General features: G+C 45.1%; 1 protein-coding gene across 3 annotated transcripts in view; it reads right to left on the minus strand.

Moving 5' to 3' along the window:
* LOC120919399 (myosin light chain kinase, smooth muscle-like) overlaps window positions 1-25,461 on the minus strand; it is a 43,600-nt gene that overhangs the window by 12,577 nt on the left and 5,562 nt on the right. For 2 of the 3 annotated variants that reach the window (XM_040331552.1, XM_040331554.1), the window contains exons 2-5: window positions 16,661-16,747; window positions 11,558-11,719; window positions 8,558-8,671; window positions 5,740-5,889 (exon numbers count right to left, since the gene is read on the minus strand). In XM_040331552.1, the coding sequence (XP_040187486.1) occupies window positions 5,740-5,889; window positions 8,558-8,671; window positions 11,558-11,719; window positions 16,661-16,747 (513 nt within the window). The remainder of the gene's footprint in view (window positions 1-5,739; window positions 5,890-8,557; window positions 8,672-11,557; window positions 11,720-16,660; window positions 16,748-25,461) is intronic. The other variant, XM_040331553.1, reaches the window with a different exon arrangement.

Raw genomic sequence — 25,461 nt, forward strand, 5'->3', positions numbered from 1 at the left:
CATCTGATTGAGGTCAGGACTCTGCAGGCCAATCAAGTTCTTCCACCCAAAACTCGCTCCTTCAGGTATTTTTTGGACCTTGCTTTGTGCTCTGGTGCGCAGTCATGTTGGAACAGGAAAGGGCCATCCCCAAACGGTTCCCATAAAGTTAGGAGCATGAAATTATCCAAAATGTCTTGGTATGCTGATGCTTTGAGGGTGCTTTCACACTGGGACAGTGGGTCCGTTAACAGTAAAGCGCCGCTAGTTTTAGCAGCGATTTATCGTCATTTTAGCAGCGCTTTTTGGCCAATAGCGGGGTCGATTTTAACCCCCGCTAGCGGCCGAAGGGGTTAATAGCGACAATGGGCAGGGGCGGGAGCGCCTCATTTATACAGTGCTCCCACACCACCCCAAAGATGTTGCTTGCAGCACATTTTTTTTTTTTTTTTAGTGTAACAGCATTCGTGCTGTCACACTGGGGAGGCACGAGAGGCAGTTTTCAGGTGCTATAAAAGCCTGAATAACTGCCTCGTGTGAAAATAGCCTTCGAGTTCCCTTCAATGTCAAGTTCAACACCTGAAAAAAAGAAAAATACCCCACACCATAATCCCCCCTCTACCAAATGATTTGTACCAGTGCACAAAGCGAGGCCCATAAAGACATGGATGAGAGAGTTTGGGATGGAGTAACTTGACTGACCTCAACCCGATAAAACATTTTTTGGGATGAATTAGAGCGGAGACTGCAAACCAGGCCTTCTCATCAAACACCAGTGCCTGACCTCACATATGTGCTTCTGGAAGAATGGTCAAACATTTCCATAGACACTCCTAAACCTTGTGGACAGCCTTCCCAGAAGAGTTGATGCTGTTATAGCTGCAAAGGGTGGGCCAACTCAATATTGAACCCTATAGACCAAGACTGGGATGCCAATAAAGTTCTTGTGCGTTTGACCTGGTCCTGTTTCTTGGGGATACGGGCCCTTCTTTACATGCAGCACTGACACTGATGGGCAAATTTACTGAGGTATCCGGTCTCAAAGTTAACTGGACCAAATCCAAAATCCTCCCACTACGTTCTCATGCGTCCCCTAGAGGGGCCGACCCCTCAAACCCCTTACAGTGGGTGACCCAGATTAGGTACTTGGGGTTGCAGATTACGAACTCAGTATCAGACTTTATTGACCTTAATGTGTCCCCATTGCTTAATATCGTCTCTAAGAGGCTGAACTCCTGGAAAAATCTCCCCCTGTCCCTCATAGGTAGGGTTAATCTTATCAAAATGAAGATTCTTCCTCTTCTACTTTATACGCTTAGGAATGCCCCGGTGTGGATACCAAAGTCAGTTTTTAGGGCCATAGATGGTATGATCTCCTCTTTCTTGTGGCAGGGTAGTTTACCCCGCCTTAAGTTGGCCATCCTTCAACAGCCATGGGGGGAGGGTGCCCAACTTCTCTAAGTATTTTTTGGCCGGCCAGTTAGCAGTGGCACACCGTTGGCTCACTTCCGCCCTGGACGATGCGGCAGTGTCGCTGGAAGCTGCCTGCGTGGGCTCCTATGAAGCACTCTCCCGGTTAGTCTACAGGGGGCCGAGGGCCCCGTACCCCTTAACGCCTTCCATGAGGTCAGTGATCAGAGCGTGGGCTGTGGCGCAGGCGTTGAGACCTACCGACCGTGCCACCCTCTCCCCCCATGCTCCCCTATGGTGGAACCCCAACTTGATCCATATTTTGGATTACCCGGACCCGGTGGTATGGACGGCATATGGGATTAAAACCCTAAGTCACATTGCAGTGAATGGTACCCTAAGGACGTTTGATGACTTGAAAACGCAATATGACCTACCTAATACTCATTTTTTCAGATACCTGCAATTGCACCATGCATTTCAAACCCAGTTCGGAGGGAACCCCTTGGTTCTGGAGTCTGGAGACTTGGAATCATTGGCTCGTAGTGAATCACTTCCCAAGGAGGTATCCAGCTTCTACAAAGACCTCTTTCCGGAGACTACTGGGTTACTGTCGCCTTGTCGGCGGGCTTGGGACTCGGTGACCTCGGGACTGGACAGGGACGACTGGGATGATGTCTGGGGGGCGGCTTTCCAGGCCTTAGTTTCCTCTAGAGACAGACTCATACACTATAAGTTTCTACATAGGGTGTACCTGACTCCTGCTAGGCTGGCTATAATGTTCAGGGGCCAAGGATCGGCTTGCTGGCGGTGCTCCATGCCTGCTGCCGATTTTATGCATGTTTTCTGGGAATGTCCACAGATTCAGACATACTGGCAGGAAGTGGTGGATTGTATCCGGTCGGTCACCACCATCTCGGTCCCCATGACTGTGGAGGTGTGTCGGCTATTGTTGGTTGAACCCCTGTCTACGACCAGGGCTATAAGAACCCTTCTCATTCTTGTACTCTTCTATGCCAAGAAAATAATTATTCTCTCATGGAAGAGTTCCTCTGCCCCTACGGTGTCAGCCTGGAAAGTCTTAGTTAACAAAGCCATCCCATTCTACAAAGCCACATACTTGAGCAGAGGGGCATTGACCAAGTTCGATAAGGTCTGGGGGGGTTGGATGGCCTCCACGGATACGGTATCAGACTAAACTAATTTGACGGAGAGGTGCAGTATTTAGCGGCTGCAGTGGTCGGGGAATCCTGTAGGAGGGAATCGTAGAAACATTTGCCCTAAGCACGTGGGGGTGACTGTTCAATTTTGCAGAGGGGCATGTGGTAATCTGTTGCTATGGATGGGTTTCTTGGGTGGGAATGAGACCGTATATCATTTGGTTTTGCACTGGAGCTGGGTGTGGGCAGAAGTCTTATGTATATTGTTTGGGGGGGATTGGTTGTGCTCTAACCTCATTTCGTTTCTATTCATCCTAGTCCGTTCAGTGAATATGGACGGTTTCTAATGCAAGCATTTCTGTTCCCCCATTCCTTCCCCCCCCCCCTTTTTTTTTTCTTTCCCCTAATTTTGTTAGGTTTTAGTTTTGTACACCGGTCTCTGTGTTTCAACCGGTCAATGTTGGTCACGTATGTGGCCTGTTATTGTATGTGTGTTTTGAAAATTCAATAAAAACAATTTTACAAAAAAAAAAAAAAGTTCTTGTGCGTTTAAAGGCAATATAGGTTATATATTTTGGGACAGCACCACACAAATCAATTATAAAAGTTTAAAAGAAACTTTGCCAATACAAATGTAAAAGCTACCACTGCTGACCAATGGCTAGTAGTCTGGCTCTTGAGATGTGGATTGTGTGGGGTAGGATTAGACCCCTGTAAGGTTCTTCTTTCTGCGTTCCCTCCTCCATGGGAAATTGACCTCTATGTCCTGATATCCGCTGTCAAAGACTGCAAGTGAGGAAAAAAAAAAAAAGCAAAAAACGTTCTGTTCTGGCGACAACCCAGAGAGGGGACATTTTCCAATCTGGCACTTGTTCTGGTGAGTGGAATATGCTCACCTTGGAGAGATCCGTTTTTACTTCCTGATGCATTTACAGGGCAGAGAGTGAAGGCATATCCTTCATATGGGACACAAATGGGGGAAAAAAAAAAAAATTATTGCATAAAATAGACTTCTCACCCAGAATTACCTGTAGATAGTTCAGTGTAAACCTGCATGGATAACGATCCATGTAACAAACAACCCAATCTAATTGTTACCTTGCTATATTAACAAGAAGTGTTTATTGTTCTTGACATGGGGTGGGTCAGTTTAGAAATCACAATTAGTGCCTTTGAAAATAAATATTCTGTAATGAAATGAAAACACATCATCATTCACATAAACCCACATGAGCGACTTACTGCCCCGGGGAGAATGGATGTTTATTGATACAACAGATTACATGCCTGTATTGTGGGAATAGCATCCCCATATCAAATACACAACTGACTTGGAGTATTTACTACAGCCAGGCCATGTTCTGCCATTGTTCTTTAGAAGTGTAATTGTTTTCTGATCTACATGATCTCACCCATGTTCTGTGCCATGTGACCTCCCTTTACACCTCTTATTTTGTAGAACTTCCCTCTGAAATGTTTTGCCTCTGGGGTCACTAGCACAGAGTGTGCATAGAGAACAGAGGGTGTTCAGACACAATCCGAGTCTTCAGGCACCGGTGCTCATAAACATGAATGCCAGGTGTTTTGTGACCTGCCCAATGTGCCCTTATGTTATGGAGATGAGGAGATGTTGTGTTCTGTAGACCAGAAGGATAGTAGATATGTTAGGACAGTCCAACAACAACAACTCATCAATATCCAATTTAACCGCTTGCGGACCGTACAATACATATCTACAGCAGCAAGGTGGTTCTCCTGCGCTGAATCACATAACCAGCACTACCAAATTGTGGGCGCAGCGCCACCTGCCCGCTCCGGCTGTGATTATTCACAGCCGGAGCTGATCAGTGGGTACCGCAAACTCGATGTCTGACGGCACAGGCAGAACAGCAGTCTGCCTATGTAAACAAGGCAGAATGCCGTTAGGTCATCGGTGAAGTCATTGATCCCGTGTTCCTGCAAAGCAGGGGCACCAATCGTGGCTTCCCCAGTACAAGCACCTCCCAGTTTAGTAAAAACACCAGATAGGAACACATTTAACCTTTTGATCCCCTCTTTTTCAGAGCTAGGCGACAACCTCGAAACGCATCAGCTGCTTTTGTACTACACATCCCATCATTGTAACTGGCCAGTTGATCTTGCTGGGTGACGCAATTGATGGACTGTACATTACATGCTTGACTTTATACTTGTTTTGTGAGTACATCAATTTTATCCTTTATACATTAAAAGAGTTGCAAGGCTTGTGCCCTCTCTTTTTTCCCTTTTAGAATTTCTTCTGGGTTCCCCTCACCAGTTATGAGTGGCAGCACAGCCGGCGTGGTGGTTTGACTAGTGAAGATGGTCTTATACAATACTTTCCAATCTACTGCACAGCTATCTCCTGAGTTTTTTACTTTTTCTGCACTAACCTTTTGAGCCACCCTGATGTTAATCCCTTCCCAGCCAGTGTTAATAGTACAGTGACAGTGCATATTCTTTTAGCACCGATGGTTGGATTTGTGTCACTGGTCCCCAAAAAGTGTCAGTGTCCCGATTGTCCGACGCAATGCATCGCAGTCCTGCTGATCGCTGCCATTACTACTAAAATAAATAAAAAATCCATAATATAGTTTGTAGATGCTATAAAACTTTTGTGAAAACCAATATACGCTTATTGGGATTGTTTTAACAAAATATGTTGCAGAATAATATATATATATATATATATATATATATATATATATATATATAATCTCCTTTTCTTTTCAATCTGCAGCTCTAAGTTTCTGTAAAAAAATGCAATATGGCTACCAATGGGTGTTCTGTACACAGAATGTGAACAGAACGCCCCCCCAGAAACATTTCCTGTTTGTGTGATTGGCTCACCGATTTTCCCAGAAGTCTACACTAAGACACAAGTCAGATATCCGGCATCCCCTGCGACAAAAAACGGTCCTTCTGGTGAGATACTTTTAATAGGAACATGTCTGAAGGGATGCAGTCCCTGTCAATTTCCTTATTAGCGCCCTGCAGGTGCAGCAGCTGATAATTATGAAACCACTCCCATTAGATTCATTTTCCAAGTGATTGTGTACATTTAATGATCAACTACAGGCAATATTAGTGGTCAGAACTAAAATCTTAACTTTAGTACTGTCCATAAAACATCTAGTCGTTTAATATGATCCCTCCATACATCTGTGCTCACCTTGTACAGGGCTGGTGTAGCTGGCCTTTGAGTCTGCAGATGCGGGCGGTGACTGACAGATGCTGCTCTTCTTGTGGGGTGATGCCAGTACATTAGATGGTGCCCTCTTCCCTTCTCTCTTCTCCCAGTATGACGACTTTATCTCCCTGCCTGGTTAGTTGGATAGGAAACAGTCACTTCCTGTACAATTTCAGCCCGCAGCAACAGAATTTCACAGAATGCTGCTTAGTAGACATGTAGAAGAAATGACCAGCAAGCCAATGCTATCCATAACATACCAAGGTGGTTCAGATGCACACAATCTTCTACTACATATGATTACAGTCAAAGGATGCAAAAATAAATGAATTTGGCTTATGAGACATTTTAAAAGGTTGAACTCCGGGAAAGAAGAAAAAGGACAACACTGAAGAAATTTCACTTTACTACAATATAAAAAGTAGTGAGTATACAGCTTGTATAACAGTGTAACCACACAGCCATTAATGTCTAAACCGCTGGCAACCAAAGTGAGTACACCCCTATATGTATATATACATACAAACTATAATATATATAACTTTTTAATCAACTGTCCCTCCGTTTTAACCCTTTATTAACCCTTAATTTCCCCACCTAAATCAGCCCTAATTCACCCCAATTACCTCCTTCTTCTCCTTCATTTAAATTTTTTCCTGCTTTTTTTTTTTTAACCGATTTTATAAATCCTTATAAATGGAAGGAGTTTGGAACCACCAGGACTCTTCCTAGAGCGGGTCGTCTGGCCAAAACAGAGCCAATGGGGAGAAGGACCTTAGACAGGGAGGTGTCCAAGAATCTGACAGAGCTCCAGCATTTCTCTTTGGAGAGAGCAGATCAATCATCTCTGCAGCACTCTACCATACAGGCCTGATTGGTGGAGTGGCCAGACGGAAGCCACTCCTCAGTAAAAGGCACATGACAGCCTGCCTGGAGTTTTCCAAAAGGCATCTGAAGTACAAAATTCTCTGGTCTGATGAAACAAAGATTGAAACTCTTTAGCCTTAATGGCAAGCACCATGTCTTGAGGAAAGCAAGCACCGCATATCCCCTGGCCAATACCATCCCTACAGTGAAGCATGGTGGTGGCAGCATCACGCCGTGGGGATGTTTTTCAGTGGCAGGAACTGGGAGACTAGTCAGGTTTGAGAAAAAGATGAATGCAGTAATGTACAGAGACATCCTTGCTGAAAACCTGATCTAGAGTGCTCTGGACCCCAAGACTGGGGTGAAGGTTCATCTTCCAACAGGACAAAGACCCTAACCAAACAAACCAAGATAATAAAAGGCGCAGCTATGGGACAACTGATTGTTCTTGAGCGGCCCAGCCAGAGCCCAAACTTGAACCCGATTGAACATCTCTGGGGAGATCTAAAAATGGCTGTGCACCGACGCTCCCCATCCAACCTGATGGAACTTCAGAGGTCCGGCAAAGAAGAATGGGAGAAACTGCCCAAAAATAGGTGTGCCAAGATTGTAGCATCATACTCAAAAGGCTTGAGGCTGTAATTGGTGCCAAAGGTGCTTCAAAGTATTGAGCAAAGGCCGCGAATACTTATGTACATGGGATTTTTTAATAAATTTGCAGATTTCAAAACAAACGTCTTTCACGCTGTCATTATGGAGTATTGTTTGTAGAATTGAGGAAAATTATGAATCCAAAAGAAAAAAAGTGAAGTGTTGGGAATTACTTCCCGGATGCACTATCTATATGTATATTAGGGCTGTGGAAATTAACGATTACTCGATTAATCGTTAATTTCTTTGATCGATCAAAATTATTTTGATCGGTAATCGCCTCTCTGCCGTCTTCTGTCTAAACGCCGCTGTCTGACTTACATAGGAAAGGCTGCAGATTTGGCCTAGCTCCGGAGCGGCGGCCATCTTGGTACACCCGGTGGCGGCCTCCCTCCCCTAGAGCGGCGCGCCGACGTCATCGTCACCCGTCTCAACTGCTCGTGGATACAGACGAAGGACAGGTCTGCCTGATGTGTCGTTCTGGTTAGACTAAGACTAAGCAAGCAGACAATCGTCCTATATAAAGTGGGGAGAGATGTGGATATATTACAGTGGGGGAAGATGTGGCAAAAAAAATAAAAAGTAGTTGGATCTGTATGTGCGTTATAATTAAAATCGAAAAAAAAAAAAGAAGGATGATGTTCAGCAAGCCATACTAAATTATATATATATATATATATATATATATATATATATATATATATATATATATATATATATATATATATATATATATATATATATATATATATATATATATATATATATATAAAAAATTATTATTATTATTATTATTATTATTATTATTATTATATTACACACACACACACACACACACACGGCCAACGCACTAGCACTGGACAGTTGCTCCCAGAGGAACAGCTGACTGGCCAGGTTAGAAAACCTTAGTTAATATTTTAATCGCACACCTTCCTGGAGAAACGACCAATAAGTGCAAAAACTTGCCTGAAGAAGAGGTCCTGCGTGGCCTCGAAACGTTGCAATCGTTGTGATGTTTTTACTGCACTAAACTTTTGGACGTTTTGTACAATCCGCGGTGTGCTGGCGAATATGTTCGTAAGGTTAGAAAACCTGTCTTAGTTGCTATATTCCTTGTTATGGTGCTGTGGCACTGCCTGAGCTACCGCAATCCTATAAACCACAGGTACATATTCATTCTTGCCTTCAGGTAATCGGCATGGACTGAACTACACACCTTTATGTACCACGCATTACTCTCTGACACCGTGTTGAAGTACAAATACAATGGAGAGGCTCTTACCTGTAGCAGATGAGGCATTAACCCCTTCAGTCTTCAGGGTCTGGTGATCACAGTCCGGTGAATCAAACTCCAGCAATGCAGGAAGCCGTCCCTCCCTGACCCGTCTCTTGTTGGCTGAAAAGAAAGTTCAGAGGTCAGGTCCTGGACCTTCCAGAAATACTGGACGCATTCATCTCTGGGTGTAATAATCAGGGATCACTGGACACCTTTGAAATTATTTTGCTCGCAGTCAAACAATTCCATTACCTGGGGGCAGATATTCCTGTATAAGGAGTGCAGAGGAGGGAGAACGCCTGCCTTAACACAAATTATAGAGTAAAGAATCTGTAACATGAGCAACGAGGCGAGGTCAGGGAATGTATAGAGGAACGTGTTCTACACAGGAGTATTATAAGCGTGTCATTCTGTACTGTGCACATCTCTTTATAATGGCCACAGGTAGCCCCGGTTCACAACGGTGCAGCGCTTTTCACAGACGACTTTTAAAAGAGAAATCTATGCAACTCGCAATTAAATTGTCACAAAGTAGTGCAGGAACCTTTTTCATAGTTGCTGCGACACGAGTTGCGGTGATAGAAATGGTTCCATTACTGAAAATAGGCTGGAACTTGTCATGCGATTTGAAATGGTCAAGGACTAAATGAAAGGACAAAGAAAAAAAAAAAAAAAAACACCACCATGCAGTTTTTCGAACAGATCGGTATTTTTATTTTTTTTACCAATGCATGCGTTTTAGGGCCCGTTCACAACAGTGACTGCCATATGTCAACACTCAAAGAATTCCATTTATCACTAGGGCACATAGAAAACAATTGTTTTCTACGTACGCCATTAGCACTGCAATGCAGCCCAGTAGCTGTGATAAAATACAGACCTGCTACGGTCCATCACAGTGCACAGGAAGGCACTACACTGCTGTGCGGTGACACGAATGAACTGTCACCTTGTACAATTAAAATTAAGTTGATACAAAAAAAAAAAAAAAAAAAAGGGGGCGCATGTGATGCGCTCAAAAATGCAAATGAATTAATGAATGACTTGTATAGCGCTACACATGCAAACTGAATTGCCTCTAGGCGCTTTTTGCAGCCAGTGTCTTCCCGGCTGGTGCGGTCATTTACCCCGTAGGATCTTGACACACAGTCGTACACACATATATACTGGGCCAGGATCCAATTAACCTACCAGCATGTCTTTGGAGTGTGGTAGGAAACCGGAGTACCCAGAGGAAACCCACGCAGACACAGGGAGAACATGCAAACTCCAAGCAGATGGTGTCGTGGTCGGGATTTGAACCAGCGACCCTTTTGCTGCTAGGTGAAAGTACTTACCACTACACCACTGTGCTGCTCCCAAATCACACCCCTACTTTCCAAACAGACAGTTCCACACACTAAAAACAAAATACTTATCGAAACACAATAAGCGCAATACACACACACACAGTGCCAAGTGGGCAGTAGGTAGTTCACCACTGCACTGTTTACTTCCATTCTCCTCGACCCTGGACTCATCACAGTACTCGGGATACTGCACCTCCAACTCCAACCCAGTAGACAGGAGCCAGATTACAGCTACTTATCCCATCCACTGTACTGTGAAGAGTCCCAGGTAGAACAGACATAAGTGAATGCTCTGTCTGTGTCCCCTATACAGCTGTGCTTGTTACAGGCAGCTACAGAGGAAATGCTAATGGTTTATGCCAGGGAGGGGGCGGGTGCTAAAGGACAGCATGGTGCAGGGGCTATAATTGGCTTGTAGGCCCCCCATGTTGGTTTTTAGCACCCGACCCCCCCTGTATAAAGCCAATTTAATTACAGCCCTGCCTCCCTACTCCCTGTGTAGGTGTTCCATCGAGAAGTGACCCCCCATCAAATAGTGCCCGGGACGAACCGCACATGCGCCGTACGTCATAGCACAACTGCCGATTTGCCAGGCTGACGTAACCATGGCATATGTGCACATCGTAGGAGTAGGGTGACCACGTGTCCCGGGTTGCCCAGGACAGTTCAGCATTTTGCAGGTCTGTCCCGGGCACATTCATTTCAGGACAATACAGTGTCCCGGAATGAAACTGACACAGCCACCCCCGGGTCAATCTGATGCCCCCAAAAAAGGGCACCACGTCACCGCTTTACTCACTGACAGTACTTTCCTGGCTGGGAATGCCTGGAGGAGCACAATCCTGCCCTCTGCTTGTGATTGGAGAAATCATAAATCCTGCCTCTTGTGTCCAATCACTGTGCTGTGATCTGTTACAGCACAAGCTGATTTTTTGGGAAGGGGGGTGTCCCTGAATGGTAGTTTGAAAATGTGGTCACCCTACGTAGGAGGCATCCCTCGATGGGGCATACTATTTCACAGCCACAATTTAAACCTATACCAACAACTGGGAAACCGGACCATCAGCACACTGTAAAGCCACCCCGTAACAGCGAGGCATAATGTGAGAACTAGGGTCTCCTCCCACTGTTTGTATAGGTTTCAATTGTGCCCGTGAAATAGCATCTCCCATCGAGAGAGATACCTCCTACGATGTGCGCTTGCGCCATGGTCACGCCACTCCAGCTGATCAGCAACTTAGCTCGAGTGTGGCTCCGTCCTGAGCATGCATGGGCACCATTTGATGGGGGGGCACTTCGACAGAACACTGGCATTTTTAATACCCTCCCGTAAAAAACAAGCATTGTTTCTTCTGTAGCTGCCTGCGACTAGCGCAGCTGCAGGGGAGACGGAGTGCCGGAACAGCTGTCCAGAGCACATGGGAGGCATGCACTGGGGGCGATTTAGGGTGTGCCCGGGCACACTCCCTGCGCACGCCTATGGTGGTGCTAAAGTGAGTTAGTCCAGCCCCCTAATGCATCTACCTCATCTACTGGAGCTTTGGCCTGGCCCTGATCTAAAAAAAAAAAAAATTATCAAAAGTGTTTCAATGATCTCCATTGATGAACAAAAGAAATCTCACATACAATTCAATCTTTTACACAGTTCTAGGCTCACCATTATAAGGATTAGTGAGGATAGGCACAGGGGACTCCACACGGCGTACACATAGTCCTCCTCCACTGTGTGGGCTCAGCTCAAACATGACCGTGAGGTATCTATCGGATGTCTTCACCACTCGGAGGTTAGGTGGATTCTCTGTCACCTTTACATCAACTGCTAAAAAACGAGAAAAGCAAAGAAAACAACATTCCAGGAAGGTTTATGGATTTAGTTCCTGTATTTATACAGTGGCAGTATAATACATCATACCATACAGAGAACATAGAACCATTCACATCAGTCTGTGACCCCCGACGGAGATCAGAGTGTGCGCGTGTGATATGGATCTCGCAAAGACCAAAATGTAGTCATATACCAGTTTACTCAAAGAAATATGGTGAGCATGCACGTTTCATGCAAACCAGGACCCAGAGATACAAGAATGCGCCAACCACTTTGAAAAAATGTTGCATTACCTATGAACTAAGTATTAGAGCGTTACTAAATCCAGAACCCTGCATTCACTATATCTGGTCTCCCACAGACCATGAAAATGCATTTATTTTAGCAACTATAAACTGTTAAATACTTCTCATCAGTATATAGCAGTCTTCTCACTTCTAGTTTAAGCTTGTAGGAGGAGTTTTCATTCTTCTCTGATTGCAGGGCTCAAGTCCTGCGGGAATGCATGGGAACGGAGTTTCTGCACTTTTTTCCGTTCCCTTTGCAGGACTAGAGCAGCCGAGCCAATCCTTCACTAAGCGGCGATGCCCAGCTTGAGTCACTGTCAGGGGGAACCTTAGTAATCCTTTATGTTACTGGCCGCTTCCTCTATATGGATTCATAAGGTAGTGTGCGGGTATTCCGTCACTTCCTCGATGCCACAATGTCTCCTGAGAGCTTTTGTCATTGTTCCCAGGAGACACTGCGGAGGTCTGCCGCGAGTTATACTTGCTTCTTTCTAAATCCAGCGATAACTCGCGGCAGACCTCCGCAATGTCTCCTGGGAACAATGACAAAAGCTCCCAGGAGACATTGCGACATTGAGGAAGTGACGGAATACCCACACACTACCCGATGAATCCATATACAGAAGCGGCCAGTAATCTAAAGGATTACTAAGGTACAGTGGATCGGGAAAAAAAACCACAATGCGGTTTAGCAATTATGCATATGAGCGTATCATTTTTATTTTTTTGGTGGGGGAGTGGATCTTGGGTGGGAGTTCCAACACTTTTTTCCCCAGGACTTGACCCCTGATTCTATGAGGCTGCAGGACCCCTGACCCTCTGTCTGGACAGTGCCAATTGGCCCTGTGCTGATCACATGCACTCATGAAAAAAAAAAAAAAAAAAAAAAACTAGCAATACATAAACTGAGCATGTGCAGAGTGCCCCCAAGGCTCTCTTCTTTTAGAAGATAGATTGGGGACAGTGGAAGAAGGGAAGGATCAGAGAAGACAGGATCAAACAGCCTCTTTACACAATGCAGAGGATTAACCCCTTTAAGTTCCATGTATAACAAGCATGCTTTCCTGCATATACACACTGATTTTACTGTTGTGGGTTTAGTAACACTTTAAGTGTAGTTAAATTCCCTGTGTTGTTGGTTTCCCTCACCTACTGTAGCCCACCCTACTTCCCCAGTCTCTCTGCGGCCGGCTGCCAGAGCCTGGAGGTGGAACCAAATGACCAGCTGATCTCATGGGGGAGGAGCTGGAGGTCTCCTGTGCATTAGCTGTGACTCGCATCCTGTAGCAGCCCCCCATCTGCTGATCCAACTTGTCAGGTGGGGGGGGGTCAGGTGGGGGGGGGGGGGCGGTATTACGCTGGGGATAAAGACTTAGACCTCATCACTGGTGTGTGACCCCCTCCACCTGGCTGCACCCCCCCTCTCCTTTCCACCTAGCTCCATCTCTAAACCTGGCTGCACCCCCCTCCTGTCCACCTGGCTCCATCCCTCCCATCTGGCCTGTCCACCTTGCTCCATCCCTCCACCAGGAGTTCTGGTGCTAAAATTATTGAATTTAGCTGGTCTTGCCTAGGATGCAAAAAATAGTCTGGCACAGGCCCTGCATACCTTGTAATAATGGGTCCAATGTGTGTCTGCAGTATCTTGGCTGATCAATTGCCCATTTACTAAACTGGTTCCAGGTCATACTGGGGTGGATTTAATAAATATTTAGAGTGTCAAAACTTAAATTGAACAAAGCTGAAGTTAGAAGCCGATTGGCTACCATGCACAGCTGCACCTGATTTTGGACTCCAAAAATTTCGGTAATCAGCCCCACCATGTCCGGGTGCATGACTCGTCATTTCTTCTGTGTTGCATTGCATGGTGAGCTCTTGGCTCTGTTTGTGTCCGTCATATCCAATTACCATTTAGCTCTCACCTGCAGAGCCTGAAAGGTAAAAAAGGATAAGGGCCCAAAAATGTAACAAATGTGTGGTCAGTAGAGGCGCCCATTGAATAAAACGATGCTTCCAAATGTATTCCTCAGGAAGGTTGGTGTAGTTTAGTGTATAGTACACATTTTAATGGAATTTGGGCAAACACAATCCTCTGTTTGGAGACTCATCCTTTTTACAATGGTTCGCTGGATCCGATCACAACCTAGAGCAGTGCAAGACTTTCTGGAAGATCCAGATGAGTAGAGTGTGACACACCCCTTCCCCCCCTAGGGTCAATGTTGCTTGACCCTAGAACAAGTATCTAGCAACGTTATGAAGGGAAGAACACGCTTTTGCCATATTTTTTTACAGACAACTGAATACTACTCTTAGAAGTATCTCTGTCGTGTTTTTTTTACCCCTCTTTCTCCTCTTCTCACCTGGAGAACCACTGACCCAACTAGACAGAGACCCAGGGGTTGTAGGACATGTAGTTTCTTTAAAGGAAGCGTCAGTTCTCACACTTTTAGACATAAATCATGCCTTACCCTATGCAGCAGTGTTGCCGACCATCAGTATTTTTACTGGCATCCAGTAAAAACAGGCAATTTTTTCCTGACAGTAAAAGGTTGCCAGTAAAAAATATGGCTGTGATGCTCGGCTTGGTTCGGAGCTGGCTGAGACCATCCGAGTGCCTGCTACAGTGCGACCGGGCGGCTCTGGCAGAGGCGATGCCTAAGAATGTGATGGGATGATATGGTGCAATGGAGCCAAGCAGAGCGGCTAGAGCCTTGTGTGCGGGTCTGCAGTATGGGAGCAAGGCAGGCTGGGATCGTCAGTGCTGTTTAGACTGGACTGGACTGGAGGGACCCCTAGGCTTAGAGAGAGATCCTGTCTCTGTGACTCAGGAGGGAACGTGTAGTGTCAGTGATGGGTCATAATCTGTGCTGCTGCAAACTGCTGTCAGTGTCACTGTGAGAGTAAATTTTGTGTGTGTGTGCCGCCCATTTCTTGTCCTCTTGAGTCCTGTCCCTGAGCTACTTACTTAAATCGAAAATAAAAATGAAAAATATGTTTTTTGCTTTTTCTACCTTAAATCATTTTTCCAATTGCATATTGTACTTGTTTGTGGTCTAAATACTGAAATTTGCTCCTAAAATTTTTATTTTGTAACTTTTGAAAATGCTAGTAAAAACTTGGCTGTGCCAGTAAATTGTGGATGTCATGTCAGTAAATTTCAATCTGATAGGTTGGCAACACTGCAATGCAGTGCCATGTTGCATGGCTTATGTTTGAACACAAACAGAACTTTTGACTAGAAGAGTGGCTATACTCACCTCTAGATCCCATTGTCTCCTATAATCAGTCAAAGGGTAAGTTCACTTTTGTACACTTTCTAAATTGCAGCTCCCCCATTCACCAACATGGCATTCATGCATTTTCTTTTTTGCAAAAATATCAAAGCTTTACATTAAATCTAGAGTCACTTTTCTTATCTAAATCCATGTTTAATTAGAAATGTCTTCCTGATCAGGCTTTAGGTCATGACACAGGAAGGAGTTGTCCAGCTGATCTCATTAGCACACACCCTGCATCATTCACCCTCCCACTCCTAGGTGCATGTTTTTTTTTTTAATAAAATGCAATCGGTGATCACCCCTCTCACTAAAAACACAATTAGATTGCATAGTGTATGGCCATCTTTATACAAGTACAAAGGAGGGAGTAGACAGAAACACTTAGCTGTCAAGCCCCATTCACAACATGGCATAGAGGGAACTCCCATTCCCACGTGCTTTTTTTTGCAGCAAGGTGTTTTGGAGCATTTTCACTCATCACTCATAGGGCAGCCCATCTACCTGAATGGGCTGCCCTACGCACAGAAATTGGCCAAAGAACCTTCAGAACTAGCGGAGTTTGGTGCATTTTTACTGCAGCGCATTTCTGGAATGCACAGATGTGAATGGAGCCTCGTTCTTGTGTTAACACTCCAATTTCACTTTCAGGCCCCATTCACATCTAGTATAGTGGGAGCGCATATTTTGCATCTCGTTTTTCTTGTGACACGCATAGGGCATCCTGTTAATTTCAATTGGCTGCACTACAATGTGGTCAATGGGACATTTCGGCGTTTTGTGGGTTGTGCATTTTGCAGCATTTGCCCCTTGTTTTTTCACATGGCAAAATGTGCGTTTGCTGTGACGTTTATTAATGGCACTGAAGCGCAACTAGTAAATTTAGGTGCATAAACATGACCATACACTATGCAATCTGGTTGTATATTTAGTGAGAAGGGCAATCACTGATTAAATTAAATGCAATTAAACGTGCACCTGGGAATGGGAAGGTGGATGATGCAGAGTGTGTGCTAATCCTTCCTGCGGGGAGTTTTCTTTACAAGAAAAGTAAGTGACTCTAGATTTATTGGAAAGCTTTGATATTTTTGCAAAAAAAGTACATGAATGCTATATTGGTGCAAAGGGTAGATGGAATTCAGAGAGAGAAAAAAAAAAAAAAAGGGAAGTAGTGTACAAAAAGGTGATCCTTTAAAAGCAACAGTTAGTCAACCAGCAGGGTGACTTCAAAACGAGGAGCTGTGGAAAGGATGGTCAACTGCACACTCATTCATATGCATATGTAGGAAAACATTTTTTGAATGAATAAAACTCCCCTCTTTCCACAGTAGGTGCGGCCATTTCTATACTAATCTCAGAAGAGCCAGAATTACCTTTCCCAGGTTTCTCCTTGACTTGCAAGCTGGTCGGGCTTTGCATTTCAATGTGTCGTTCGTCAGGTAAAACCATCTTCTTGTTCCCTGGAAAAAAAAAACATTTTGTTTTTTTTAAATTTTGGGTATCCTCTTATAATAGCAAGAGTGAACAACATATGTACAATATACAAATGGCAATCTGATCTCAGACAACACATTAAAAGCAAGACTTCATACAGAGACTTTGACCCCAGCTTTTTACATTTTTGCTGCCCCTTCCTCCGGTCTCACCAAGATGAGAAGGACATGTGCCCTGAAGGAGGGAGGACTTGATGCTGTAGAGCAAATCTGGTGGCAAGGGGGCCAGAAAGGATGAACCAGGAAAAAGACTGCCAGCTCCCGATGACATCAGAGTGGTGGATAGCCGCATGGGAATGTGTGTGCAATAGCTGAATGACAAAAGCAAATGCAGGCTGGTCTTGCTTGGCGTGTGAAAACCTTTATTGCGAACAAACCCGTAGTGTAGCGCCCTCTAACATAGATAGGTGTGTTAGAGGCGAGGACTTTTGTGATAGCTGCCAGGCAGGCCTATGCTGCATGCTAGGCCTGCTTGTTTTGTTGGTGAAGCAGTGGGTGTGACCACATGTCCTTCAGTTCTTGGGCGCTTCCCCAGAGACCGTTCTGGAAAAGGGGCATGGCTGGGAATTGGAGTGAGTGACAGGGAGCTCATGTGAGCAGCCCTGACCAATCCCCAATTTGAATTGGCAGGGGGCAGGCCTCCTACATAAACTCAGGTCCAGCCCACTGAAGAGGCGTTGTTGGCTGGGTGAAGTGAAGAATGGAGGCCCATCCCTATCTGGGGAGGGGGGGGGTGCGCGAGCTCGGGAGCCTCTCTCCCTACACGGTCATGGAGGAGGTGTCCTGGAACAGAGGAGCTGGAGAAGCAGTCGGTGCTCATGTCCGGGTAAATTCTTCACCAAGGACCAAGAGCAGGAGAAGTTTGTGAATGTGGCACAGTGGATATCTGGAGGAGGCATGCCAGGGGAGCTGGGTGCAAGGCCAGAGGAGAGACTGGGGTTTTGTGTCAAATCTATGTGGCCTGCGGGCACAGAATTTGCAAGACGAGCTAGCTGGGATAAGTAGTACAACTATCCAATGCTGCTAAACTAGGCCGCTAAGAAGGGGTACTGCAGGCTCCTGGCCTATCAAAATCAAAGTCCAGTAGTCATCAGGGATTGTTCAGAGGAATCCCTGGTGCAGTGTAAAGATGGTGGGGTGAAAAGACTAACATTGTACAGTTTGTGCAGGAGAAGAGTCCTGGGAGCAACAGTCCATCATTTGCTCAAAGCACAAATTGATTCAACAATTCTTTAATAACGATGGCAAAATGAGGGGTTCTATGGGCATCCCATACCCCTTCCCCAACAAAGTGCCTTCCATCCCCCCCTTCATTAACTTTTTTTTCAGAATATAGATTTATGTTTCCCCTCCCCCAACAGGTTTGAAGTCATTTAAAAAGGGGTTGTAAACCCTTGTGTTTTTTCACCTTACGCCTTCCTCTGGGGATCAACTGTGGGTATAGAATTGGGTATATGGGACTGTACGATATTTTGTATTTTATATGGTTGAACTAGATGGACTTGTGTCTTTTCTCAACCTGGCCAACTATGTACATGCCAAAAGAAAGTTAGGTGAAGAGATTGTGATGTTGGTGGGTAGGCCTGTATCTACAGTGGAGAGAAATCCTAGATATTTTGCAAGCACTCGCAGTAATAACACAATACCAGTGGCTTAGCTTGTTACCTGGGCCCCAGGGCAAAATATCAGTCAGGGGCCTCAGGTTTAATCCCAGACCCAGGGTCCCCTTCACTTTGACCCCTAAACACTCCTTCCTCTGTACCCTTTGTTACGTTTTGATTATCTTCACGTGACACACTCATGGAATATCTGACATCAAAAATGGGTATTGCCCTGATATTTGTTAAACGGTTACCTACACATGGAAGCAAAGGAATATTTAAAAATGTTCGTATTGCATAAAACCCGATATTGTATGTAAACCAGAAAATCTGCATCAACCTCCACAACACTCCCAACATTGTCCTTAAGAAAGGACTTTGGTAAATACCAACATACAAAGCCATTTACAACTCCACCTCGAGTTACATCACCAGTCTAGTTTCCAAATATCACCCAATCTGTCCTCTCCACTCCTCTCAAGCTCCCTGGTAGTCTCCTCCCATGCTCATCTCCAGGACTTCTCCAGAGCCTCTCCCATCCTCTGGAACTCGCTGCCTCAATCTGTCAGGCCATCGCCTAGTCTGGCTGCCTTTAGGCGACCCCTGAAAGTTCATCTCTTCAAGGAAGCCTATCACACCTCAAACTAGGTTGATTTAGAATGCTTAAGGTGAGTGGCTCATCTCAGGCACCACTGCAAAAATCTCTGGGTGCCCGTCACTGCACTACAGCAATCAGTCTGAAAGGGAAATTAATTACCTCACTCTGGAAGAAAAAGAACAAACAAGGGCATTTGCATAGGGCTGGCTACACAAAAATGATAAAGCACTGCAGTAAATGTGTCCATTCTTCCAAAGCTTGAGAGCCAGTGAGTTTGCATCTCCCATTTGTGGTGTTCCTCTAGCCAGATCAGACTGTTCTGGAAGTCCATCTTCCAATTAAGCCACCTAACCACAGGTAAACTATAGCCGGAGGTAGCCCTTCCATCAATGATCCCAGGATCAAGAGAGGTCTCTTAATTGCTCACCATCACAGAAATGTAGCCTGGTCTATAACAGGACCAGGTCTTCTCCAGCCTAGTCAACCCCTTATACAATCCCGTTTAGGAGGCAACTTGGGCCTGCTACCTTTCAGATTCCCATCCACAGGCTTATCTTACCCCCTCGGGACCAAGCCAGTGTTACAATGTTGCGTTTGCGGATGTAGCCAATTCTATGTGCCACAAATTCCTGGGGGGGGGGGGGGAGAAGTTGTATTTAACAATTCTGGCATTCAACTGATGGTATTTAAACTTGGCAACTCACAACTCAGTATAACATTTTTTGGGAAGGGTGTTATACACACACACACACACACACACACACACACACAAATACTTTAAAATTAAAAAAAAAAAAAAAAGTACATGATGGCGTCAAACCAGACCACACTTTTTAGGGTTGCTAAACTCGACAATGTCCACGATATAGATTATGGAACAGTAGAATACTCTTTTAGCCAGTTATGTTCCAGTAAGCACACAAATCACAAGATCCTCTTTTGAACAATACCAAGCCCAAGTGTAAAATGATGACAACTACTTCCATCCTGCTCTTTGTAGAGTCCATTAATGGGATGTGGGACTTGCTCAAAAGAATTCCCTAAAGACATTTCACGTAAGCACATTTCCGAAAAACTGGTTCGCAAATTGTAGATAAAAACAACAAGCTAAAATTTTATGAGCATTCTTGGATGGAAAGATTTTCTGACTTATGTAGCCAATAGCACTTTGCAAATTACAGATGGCTGAACAATGGACCAAAACATGTCAAACGACTAAAAGACACAACTGAACAGAGTGGTAAATCCAGTCAAACAATAATATTTTACATTCAAACACAGAGAACACCATCTAATAGCCAAATCCGGGATAACTACATTTCATTTCCTGAAAGTTAATGATCTGTGGATAGCTGTACGTCATTGAATAACCCTGAATCTGAGAAGTGTAAGCCAAAGTCCAAACACTGCCCTCTCCATCAACCTGAGCCCACTGCACCCCCGGCTATACACCCTGGAACATTGGAAGGTGGTTGTCATGTGATAATGGGTTGCCGTTCAGGTGAAAACTTAAAAGGTCTGCTAAAAAGCATTCCATCACTGGGTGGATTGTCAATTTCAGCATGGGGAAAGTGTTTCTAGTACATGATTGTGCAATGACAGACTATATATATCACACATACACACACACACACACACACACACATATATACATACCGTATTTTCCGGCGTATAAGACGACCCCCTAATTTTCCAGCCAAAATGTTGGTTTTGGGATATACTAACCGTATAAGACTACCCCCTTCCTACTAGTCATGCCTCACGGTGCCACCATTACATGCCAGACTATGCCACTACATGCCAGACTGTGCCCCATTACATGCCAGACCGTGCCCCATTACATGACCAGACCGTGCCCCATTACATGACCAGACCGTGCCCCATTACATGACCAGACCGTGCCCCATTACATGACCAGACCGTGCCCTTACCTTATCCCATGCGAATCGCGGCCGTGTAACCTAACATCTTACCTTACCAGAATCGCGGCCGTACGATTTTTCAAAAGCCGCGCCTCCGACGTCTTCTGTTCCGTGATAGGAGGAACATTCAGCTTCCCAGGAGGCACCGTGTTCAGTGTTCGCCTATCACGGAGGCCCTCTCGTCTGAGGACGAGAGGGCCTCCGTGATAGGCAGACACTAAACACAGGACGAGAGGCCCTCCGTGATAGGCGGACACTGAACACAGTGCCTCCTGGGAAGCTGATTGTTTCCGCCTATCACGGAACAGAAGACGTCGGAGGCGCGGCTTTTGAAAAATCGTACGGCCGCGATTCTGGTAAGGTAAGATGTTAGGTTACCGGCGTATAAGATGACCCCCAAGAAGATTTTAAGGGGGTTAGAAAGTCGTCTTATACGCCGGAAAATACGACACACACACACACACATATACAATAAAATAAATAAATCAGCCTGCTCCTGTCGAACAGGTGCTGCTGTAAATTTGGTGGGGGTCTGAGCTGTTATTTGGCTCAGACTAGTGATTAATGGCAAATGTAGCCTCTGTTCCAGCCATGGCTGTGCTGGGAGTTCCCACCATTGTTCGCCTGGGGGGTGGCATTACCACTCCAGGCCAAGGGTGGCAGCAGCAAGGCCAGGGTGTATTGGGTGTCTCCCTCGGCAGCGAATCAGTGGGAGTGGTACTTAAGAGTGCTCTTTTTCAAAGGTAATCCTTTAGCTGTCCGTCCTGCGGGAGGAAGCCACTTGATGAAGGTAGCCGGGGGGGGGGCCTATCCTGGAGAGGGCCATGCAAGAGGCTGGTATCTTGGGAGAAGGCCTGGAAACTTGAAAGGATGCACCGTACACCGAGAGGCCCGACCGTGTCGCCAGTTGGGTCTAAAGTTTTACTGGAGGTAAACTGGAAAGTTCCGGGTGCTGAATCCTGTGGCAGGGGATTCTGGACCAAAAGAGTCTCCTTATAAAAGGAAGGTCTGTGGCAGAGCCTGTACTTTATTCCATGTGCCATCCTGGCTGCTAGGCCAGTGAGAGGGACCTATGCGGGTGAGCAATACCCACTCTGGCTAGAGTGGCAATGAGAACTGGTTGCTGGAGGCAGGACTTTTTCCTACTTGTGAATATACTACTTACAGTTTTGGTGTCTTGCGTGGCACAATTTTCTGAAAGTAGCCGAACGTCGGTGCGCAGGCGCCGTATAGAGCCGCACCGACGTTCGGCTACTCGTGACGCGATGTATGCGACCGTCGAAAGCCTGTCAATCAAATAGGAACGCCCAGTCCCGAAGACCATACCCGGAGAAGATCGCTCTCTAAAACGGTAAGTACTGCTTCGTTTTTAAAAAAATCTACCCGATTCCCCTTGACAAAATGAGCATCAATCTAATGTTAAAAAAAAAAAAAATTCGGGTGAATTCACGCTTTACTATAGTATGTAATTGCACACCACAGTGCCAATCACGGCCCAGCAGTAACACCTGTCAGTACCTCATTAGTGCTGCATATCAGTGCCACCTATCAGTGCCCATCAGTGAACGGGGAAAACAAAAGTTTGTCTGTCATTAAAAACATTTTTTTTAAATATTTGCTTTTTTAGCAAAAAATAAAAAACTGCAGAGGTGATCAAATCTCACCAAAAGAAAGCTCTATTTGTGGGAAGAAAATGATCAAAATTTTGGTTTGGGTACAGTGTTGCATGACCGCACAATTGTCAGTGTGACAGCGCTGAAAGCCAAAAATAGTCCTGTGCAGGAAGGAGCGCAAGTACCTGGTATTGAAGTGGTTAAACTTTGTGCAGAGGAATAAAAATAATAATAATTTTTAAACATTAAAATTGCAATGCGACTTGTGTAGCAATTGTAAAAAAAAAAAAAAAATTCCCACGAAAGTGGAGTTATGCTTTAAGTCACTTCAACATAGTGTTGTTACTGGTTACTTTCTCTATTTCGGACCATTCTCAGTAAACCCTAAAGATGGTAGTATGTGAAAATCCCAGCAGATCAGCAGTTTTTGAAAATATTCAGACCAGCCCGTGTGGGGCCAACAACCATGCCACATTCAAAGTCACTTAAATCCCCTTTCTTCCCCATTCTGATACTCAGTTTAAACTTCAGCAAGTCGTCTTCACCACATCTAGATGCCTAAATGCACTGAGTTACTGCCATGTGATTGGCAGATTAGCGATTTGCGTTACCAAGCTATTGAACAGGTGCACCTAAGTAGCCGGTAAGTGTACATCTACCAACCGTTGCCATGTATGCATAGTGATCTCCCCCCATACATCACCCCAAGGGACCACTTATTGAAACAATTTAAAATATTTGCACCCACACTTTGTTCTAGAGAGACTGGTTTTACTAGACAGGAATTTTGTTCCTCTTAATGATCATTTGAATGGTGGGCAGGCCCTTGGCATCCTCACTTACAATGCAGGACTGCTGGTGCCTTTGGGGTAGCAGTGGCACAGCTGCAGGGGAAGCTAGGGAATAAGGGCAGTACGTTTAGGGTCGTTGTCCTGCTGGAAGGTGAACCTCCGCCCCAGTCTTAAGTCTTTTGCAGACTCAGGTTTTCTTCCAAGATTGCCCTGTATTTGGCTCCATCCATCTTCCCATCAACTCTGACTAGCTTCCCTTTCCCTACTGAAAAAAAGCATCCCCACAACAGAATGCTGCTTCCACCACCAGGTTTCACAGTGGGGATGGTGTGTTCAGGGTGATATGCAGTGTTAGTTTTCCACCACACATAGAATTTTGCTTTTAGGCCAATAGTTCAATTTTGGTCTCATCTGACCAGAGCACCTTCTATATAGGTTTGCTGTGTCCCCCACATGGCTTCTTACAAACAGGACTTCTTATGGCTTTCTTTTCGGAGTGCACGACTAATAGTTGTCCTGTGGACAGTTTCCCCCACCTGAGCTGTGGATCTCGGTAGAGTTACCATGGACCTCTTGGCTGCTTCCGATTATTACTCTCCCCAAACGTGCTCCCAAAAAGCACAGTGTCTTGATATTCCCAAATTATTAGCCTCAAGCAGTTTACAAAAGGCAACAGGGTAGGACAGTGTAGGGGGCAGGTAGACGAGTAATGGTCAGCATGGATAGGCACTAGTAAGCCAGGCAGAAACCAGCAAGTGAGCCTTAGGGTCCTTTCACACGTGCGGACCATTTTTTAGATCAGTTTTTTATCATCAGTTGATCCGTTTTACATCCGTTTTTTCATCCGTTTTTTTTTTTTGTTAGAACTTTATTTTGATGAAAAATGGATGTTAGCGGATCGGATGTTAAATGGATCGTCCGCTAACATCCGTTTTTCGTCAGTTCCGTTTTTTTGACGGAAGAAAAATAGGGGTTTCTTCTGTTGAAAAAAACGGAGCTTAACGGAGACGGATGTTAACGGATGCTCATCCGCTAACGTACGCTATCCCATTGGAAAGCATTGCAGTCCGTAAACGGACGTATGAAAAAAAAACGGACTAACGGTCCGCACGTGTGAAAGGACCCTAACCCATTTATAGTTTTCCTTCCACTTTACAATTACGTGCAACTTTGTTTTGGTCTATCACAGGGATCCTCAAACTACGGCCCTCCAGCTGTTGTAGAACTACACATCCCCATGAGGCATTGTAACGCACTGACATTCACAGACATGACTGGGCATGATGGGAATTGTATTGTAGTTCCTGGACAACTGAAGGGCCTTAGTTTGAAGACCCATGGTCCATCACATCAAATCCGAATAAAATAGATTTACGTTTTTGGTTGTAACATGACAAAACGTGGAAAATTTCAAAAAGGGCATGAATACTTTTTCAAGGCACTGCAAGCACATTACGGCAGATTCGCCTGTCAATTAAGCTCTCCAGCGCTGCACTGTTAGTACTCCAGCCGGTCCGGTGTGCTCTCATCTTGACTTTGTTGGGTCGCGATGACATCACTCCTGCACACGCGTACTGGAGTCAGTGCCTCACCAGGGGCTTGCCGACAACGTACTGTGACCTGCGCATGCACGGCTCAGTATACACTACCGCTGACAGGCAGGAGAAGCATTTATGACAGGAGTCCACTAGGTTCTCTTATGTCATAAATTTTTCTTAAAGTTTAATTCCACTTCATTCACATACAAAGATGAACTCCGATTATACTACATCGTTCGTATATAAAAAGCACAGCAATGCCGACTGATTGCCATCACAGATAATGACCCTCTTACTCAACACGGGTTTCTCCGATCAGCCCAGAGGAATGTCACCCTGCAGCAGGAAGGACATAATTACAGAGAAATGCCAGTCAGTCAAAAGGAGAGCGTGCTTTTACAAGATACTTTCCTACTGTTTACTTATCTGGTTTCTCAGGCATGTGGGACATGTACACAGCGGGGAAGTCACAATGTTAAAATACCCCTAGCATTAGCTGTACATGAATGGGGGAGGGATGACCCACCTCCTAAAACCTTTTACATTTGAGACACTTTAGTAGTAAAAAAAAAAAAAAAAAAAGAAGAGCTTCAGGCGTTTTGGAGTGGAGATGTGAAC

Source organism: Rana temporaria, chromosome 12 (assembly GCF_905171775.1).
Source record: "Rana temporaria chromosome 12, aRanTem1.1, whole genome shotgun sequence".
NCBI lineage: Eukaryota > Metazoa > Chordata > Amphibia > Anura > Ranidae > Rana > Rana temporaria.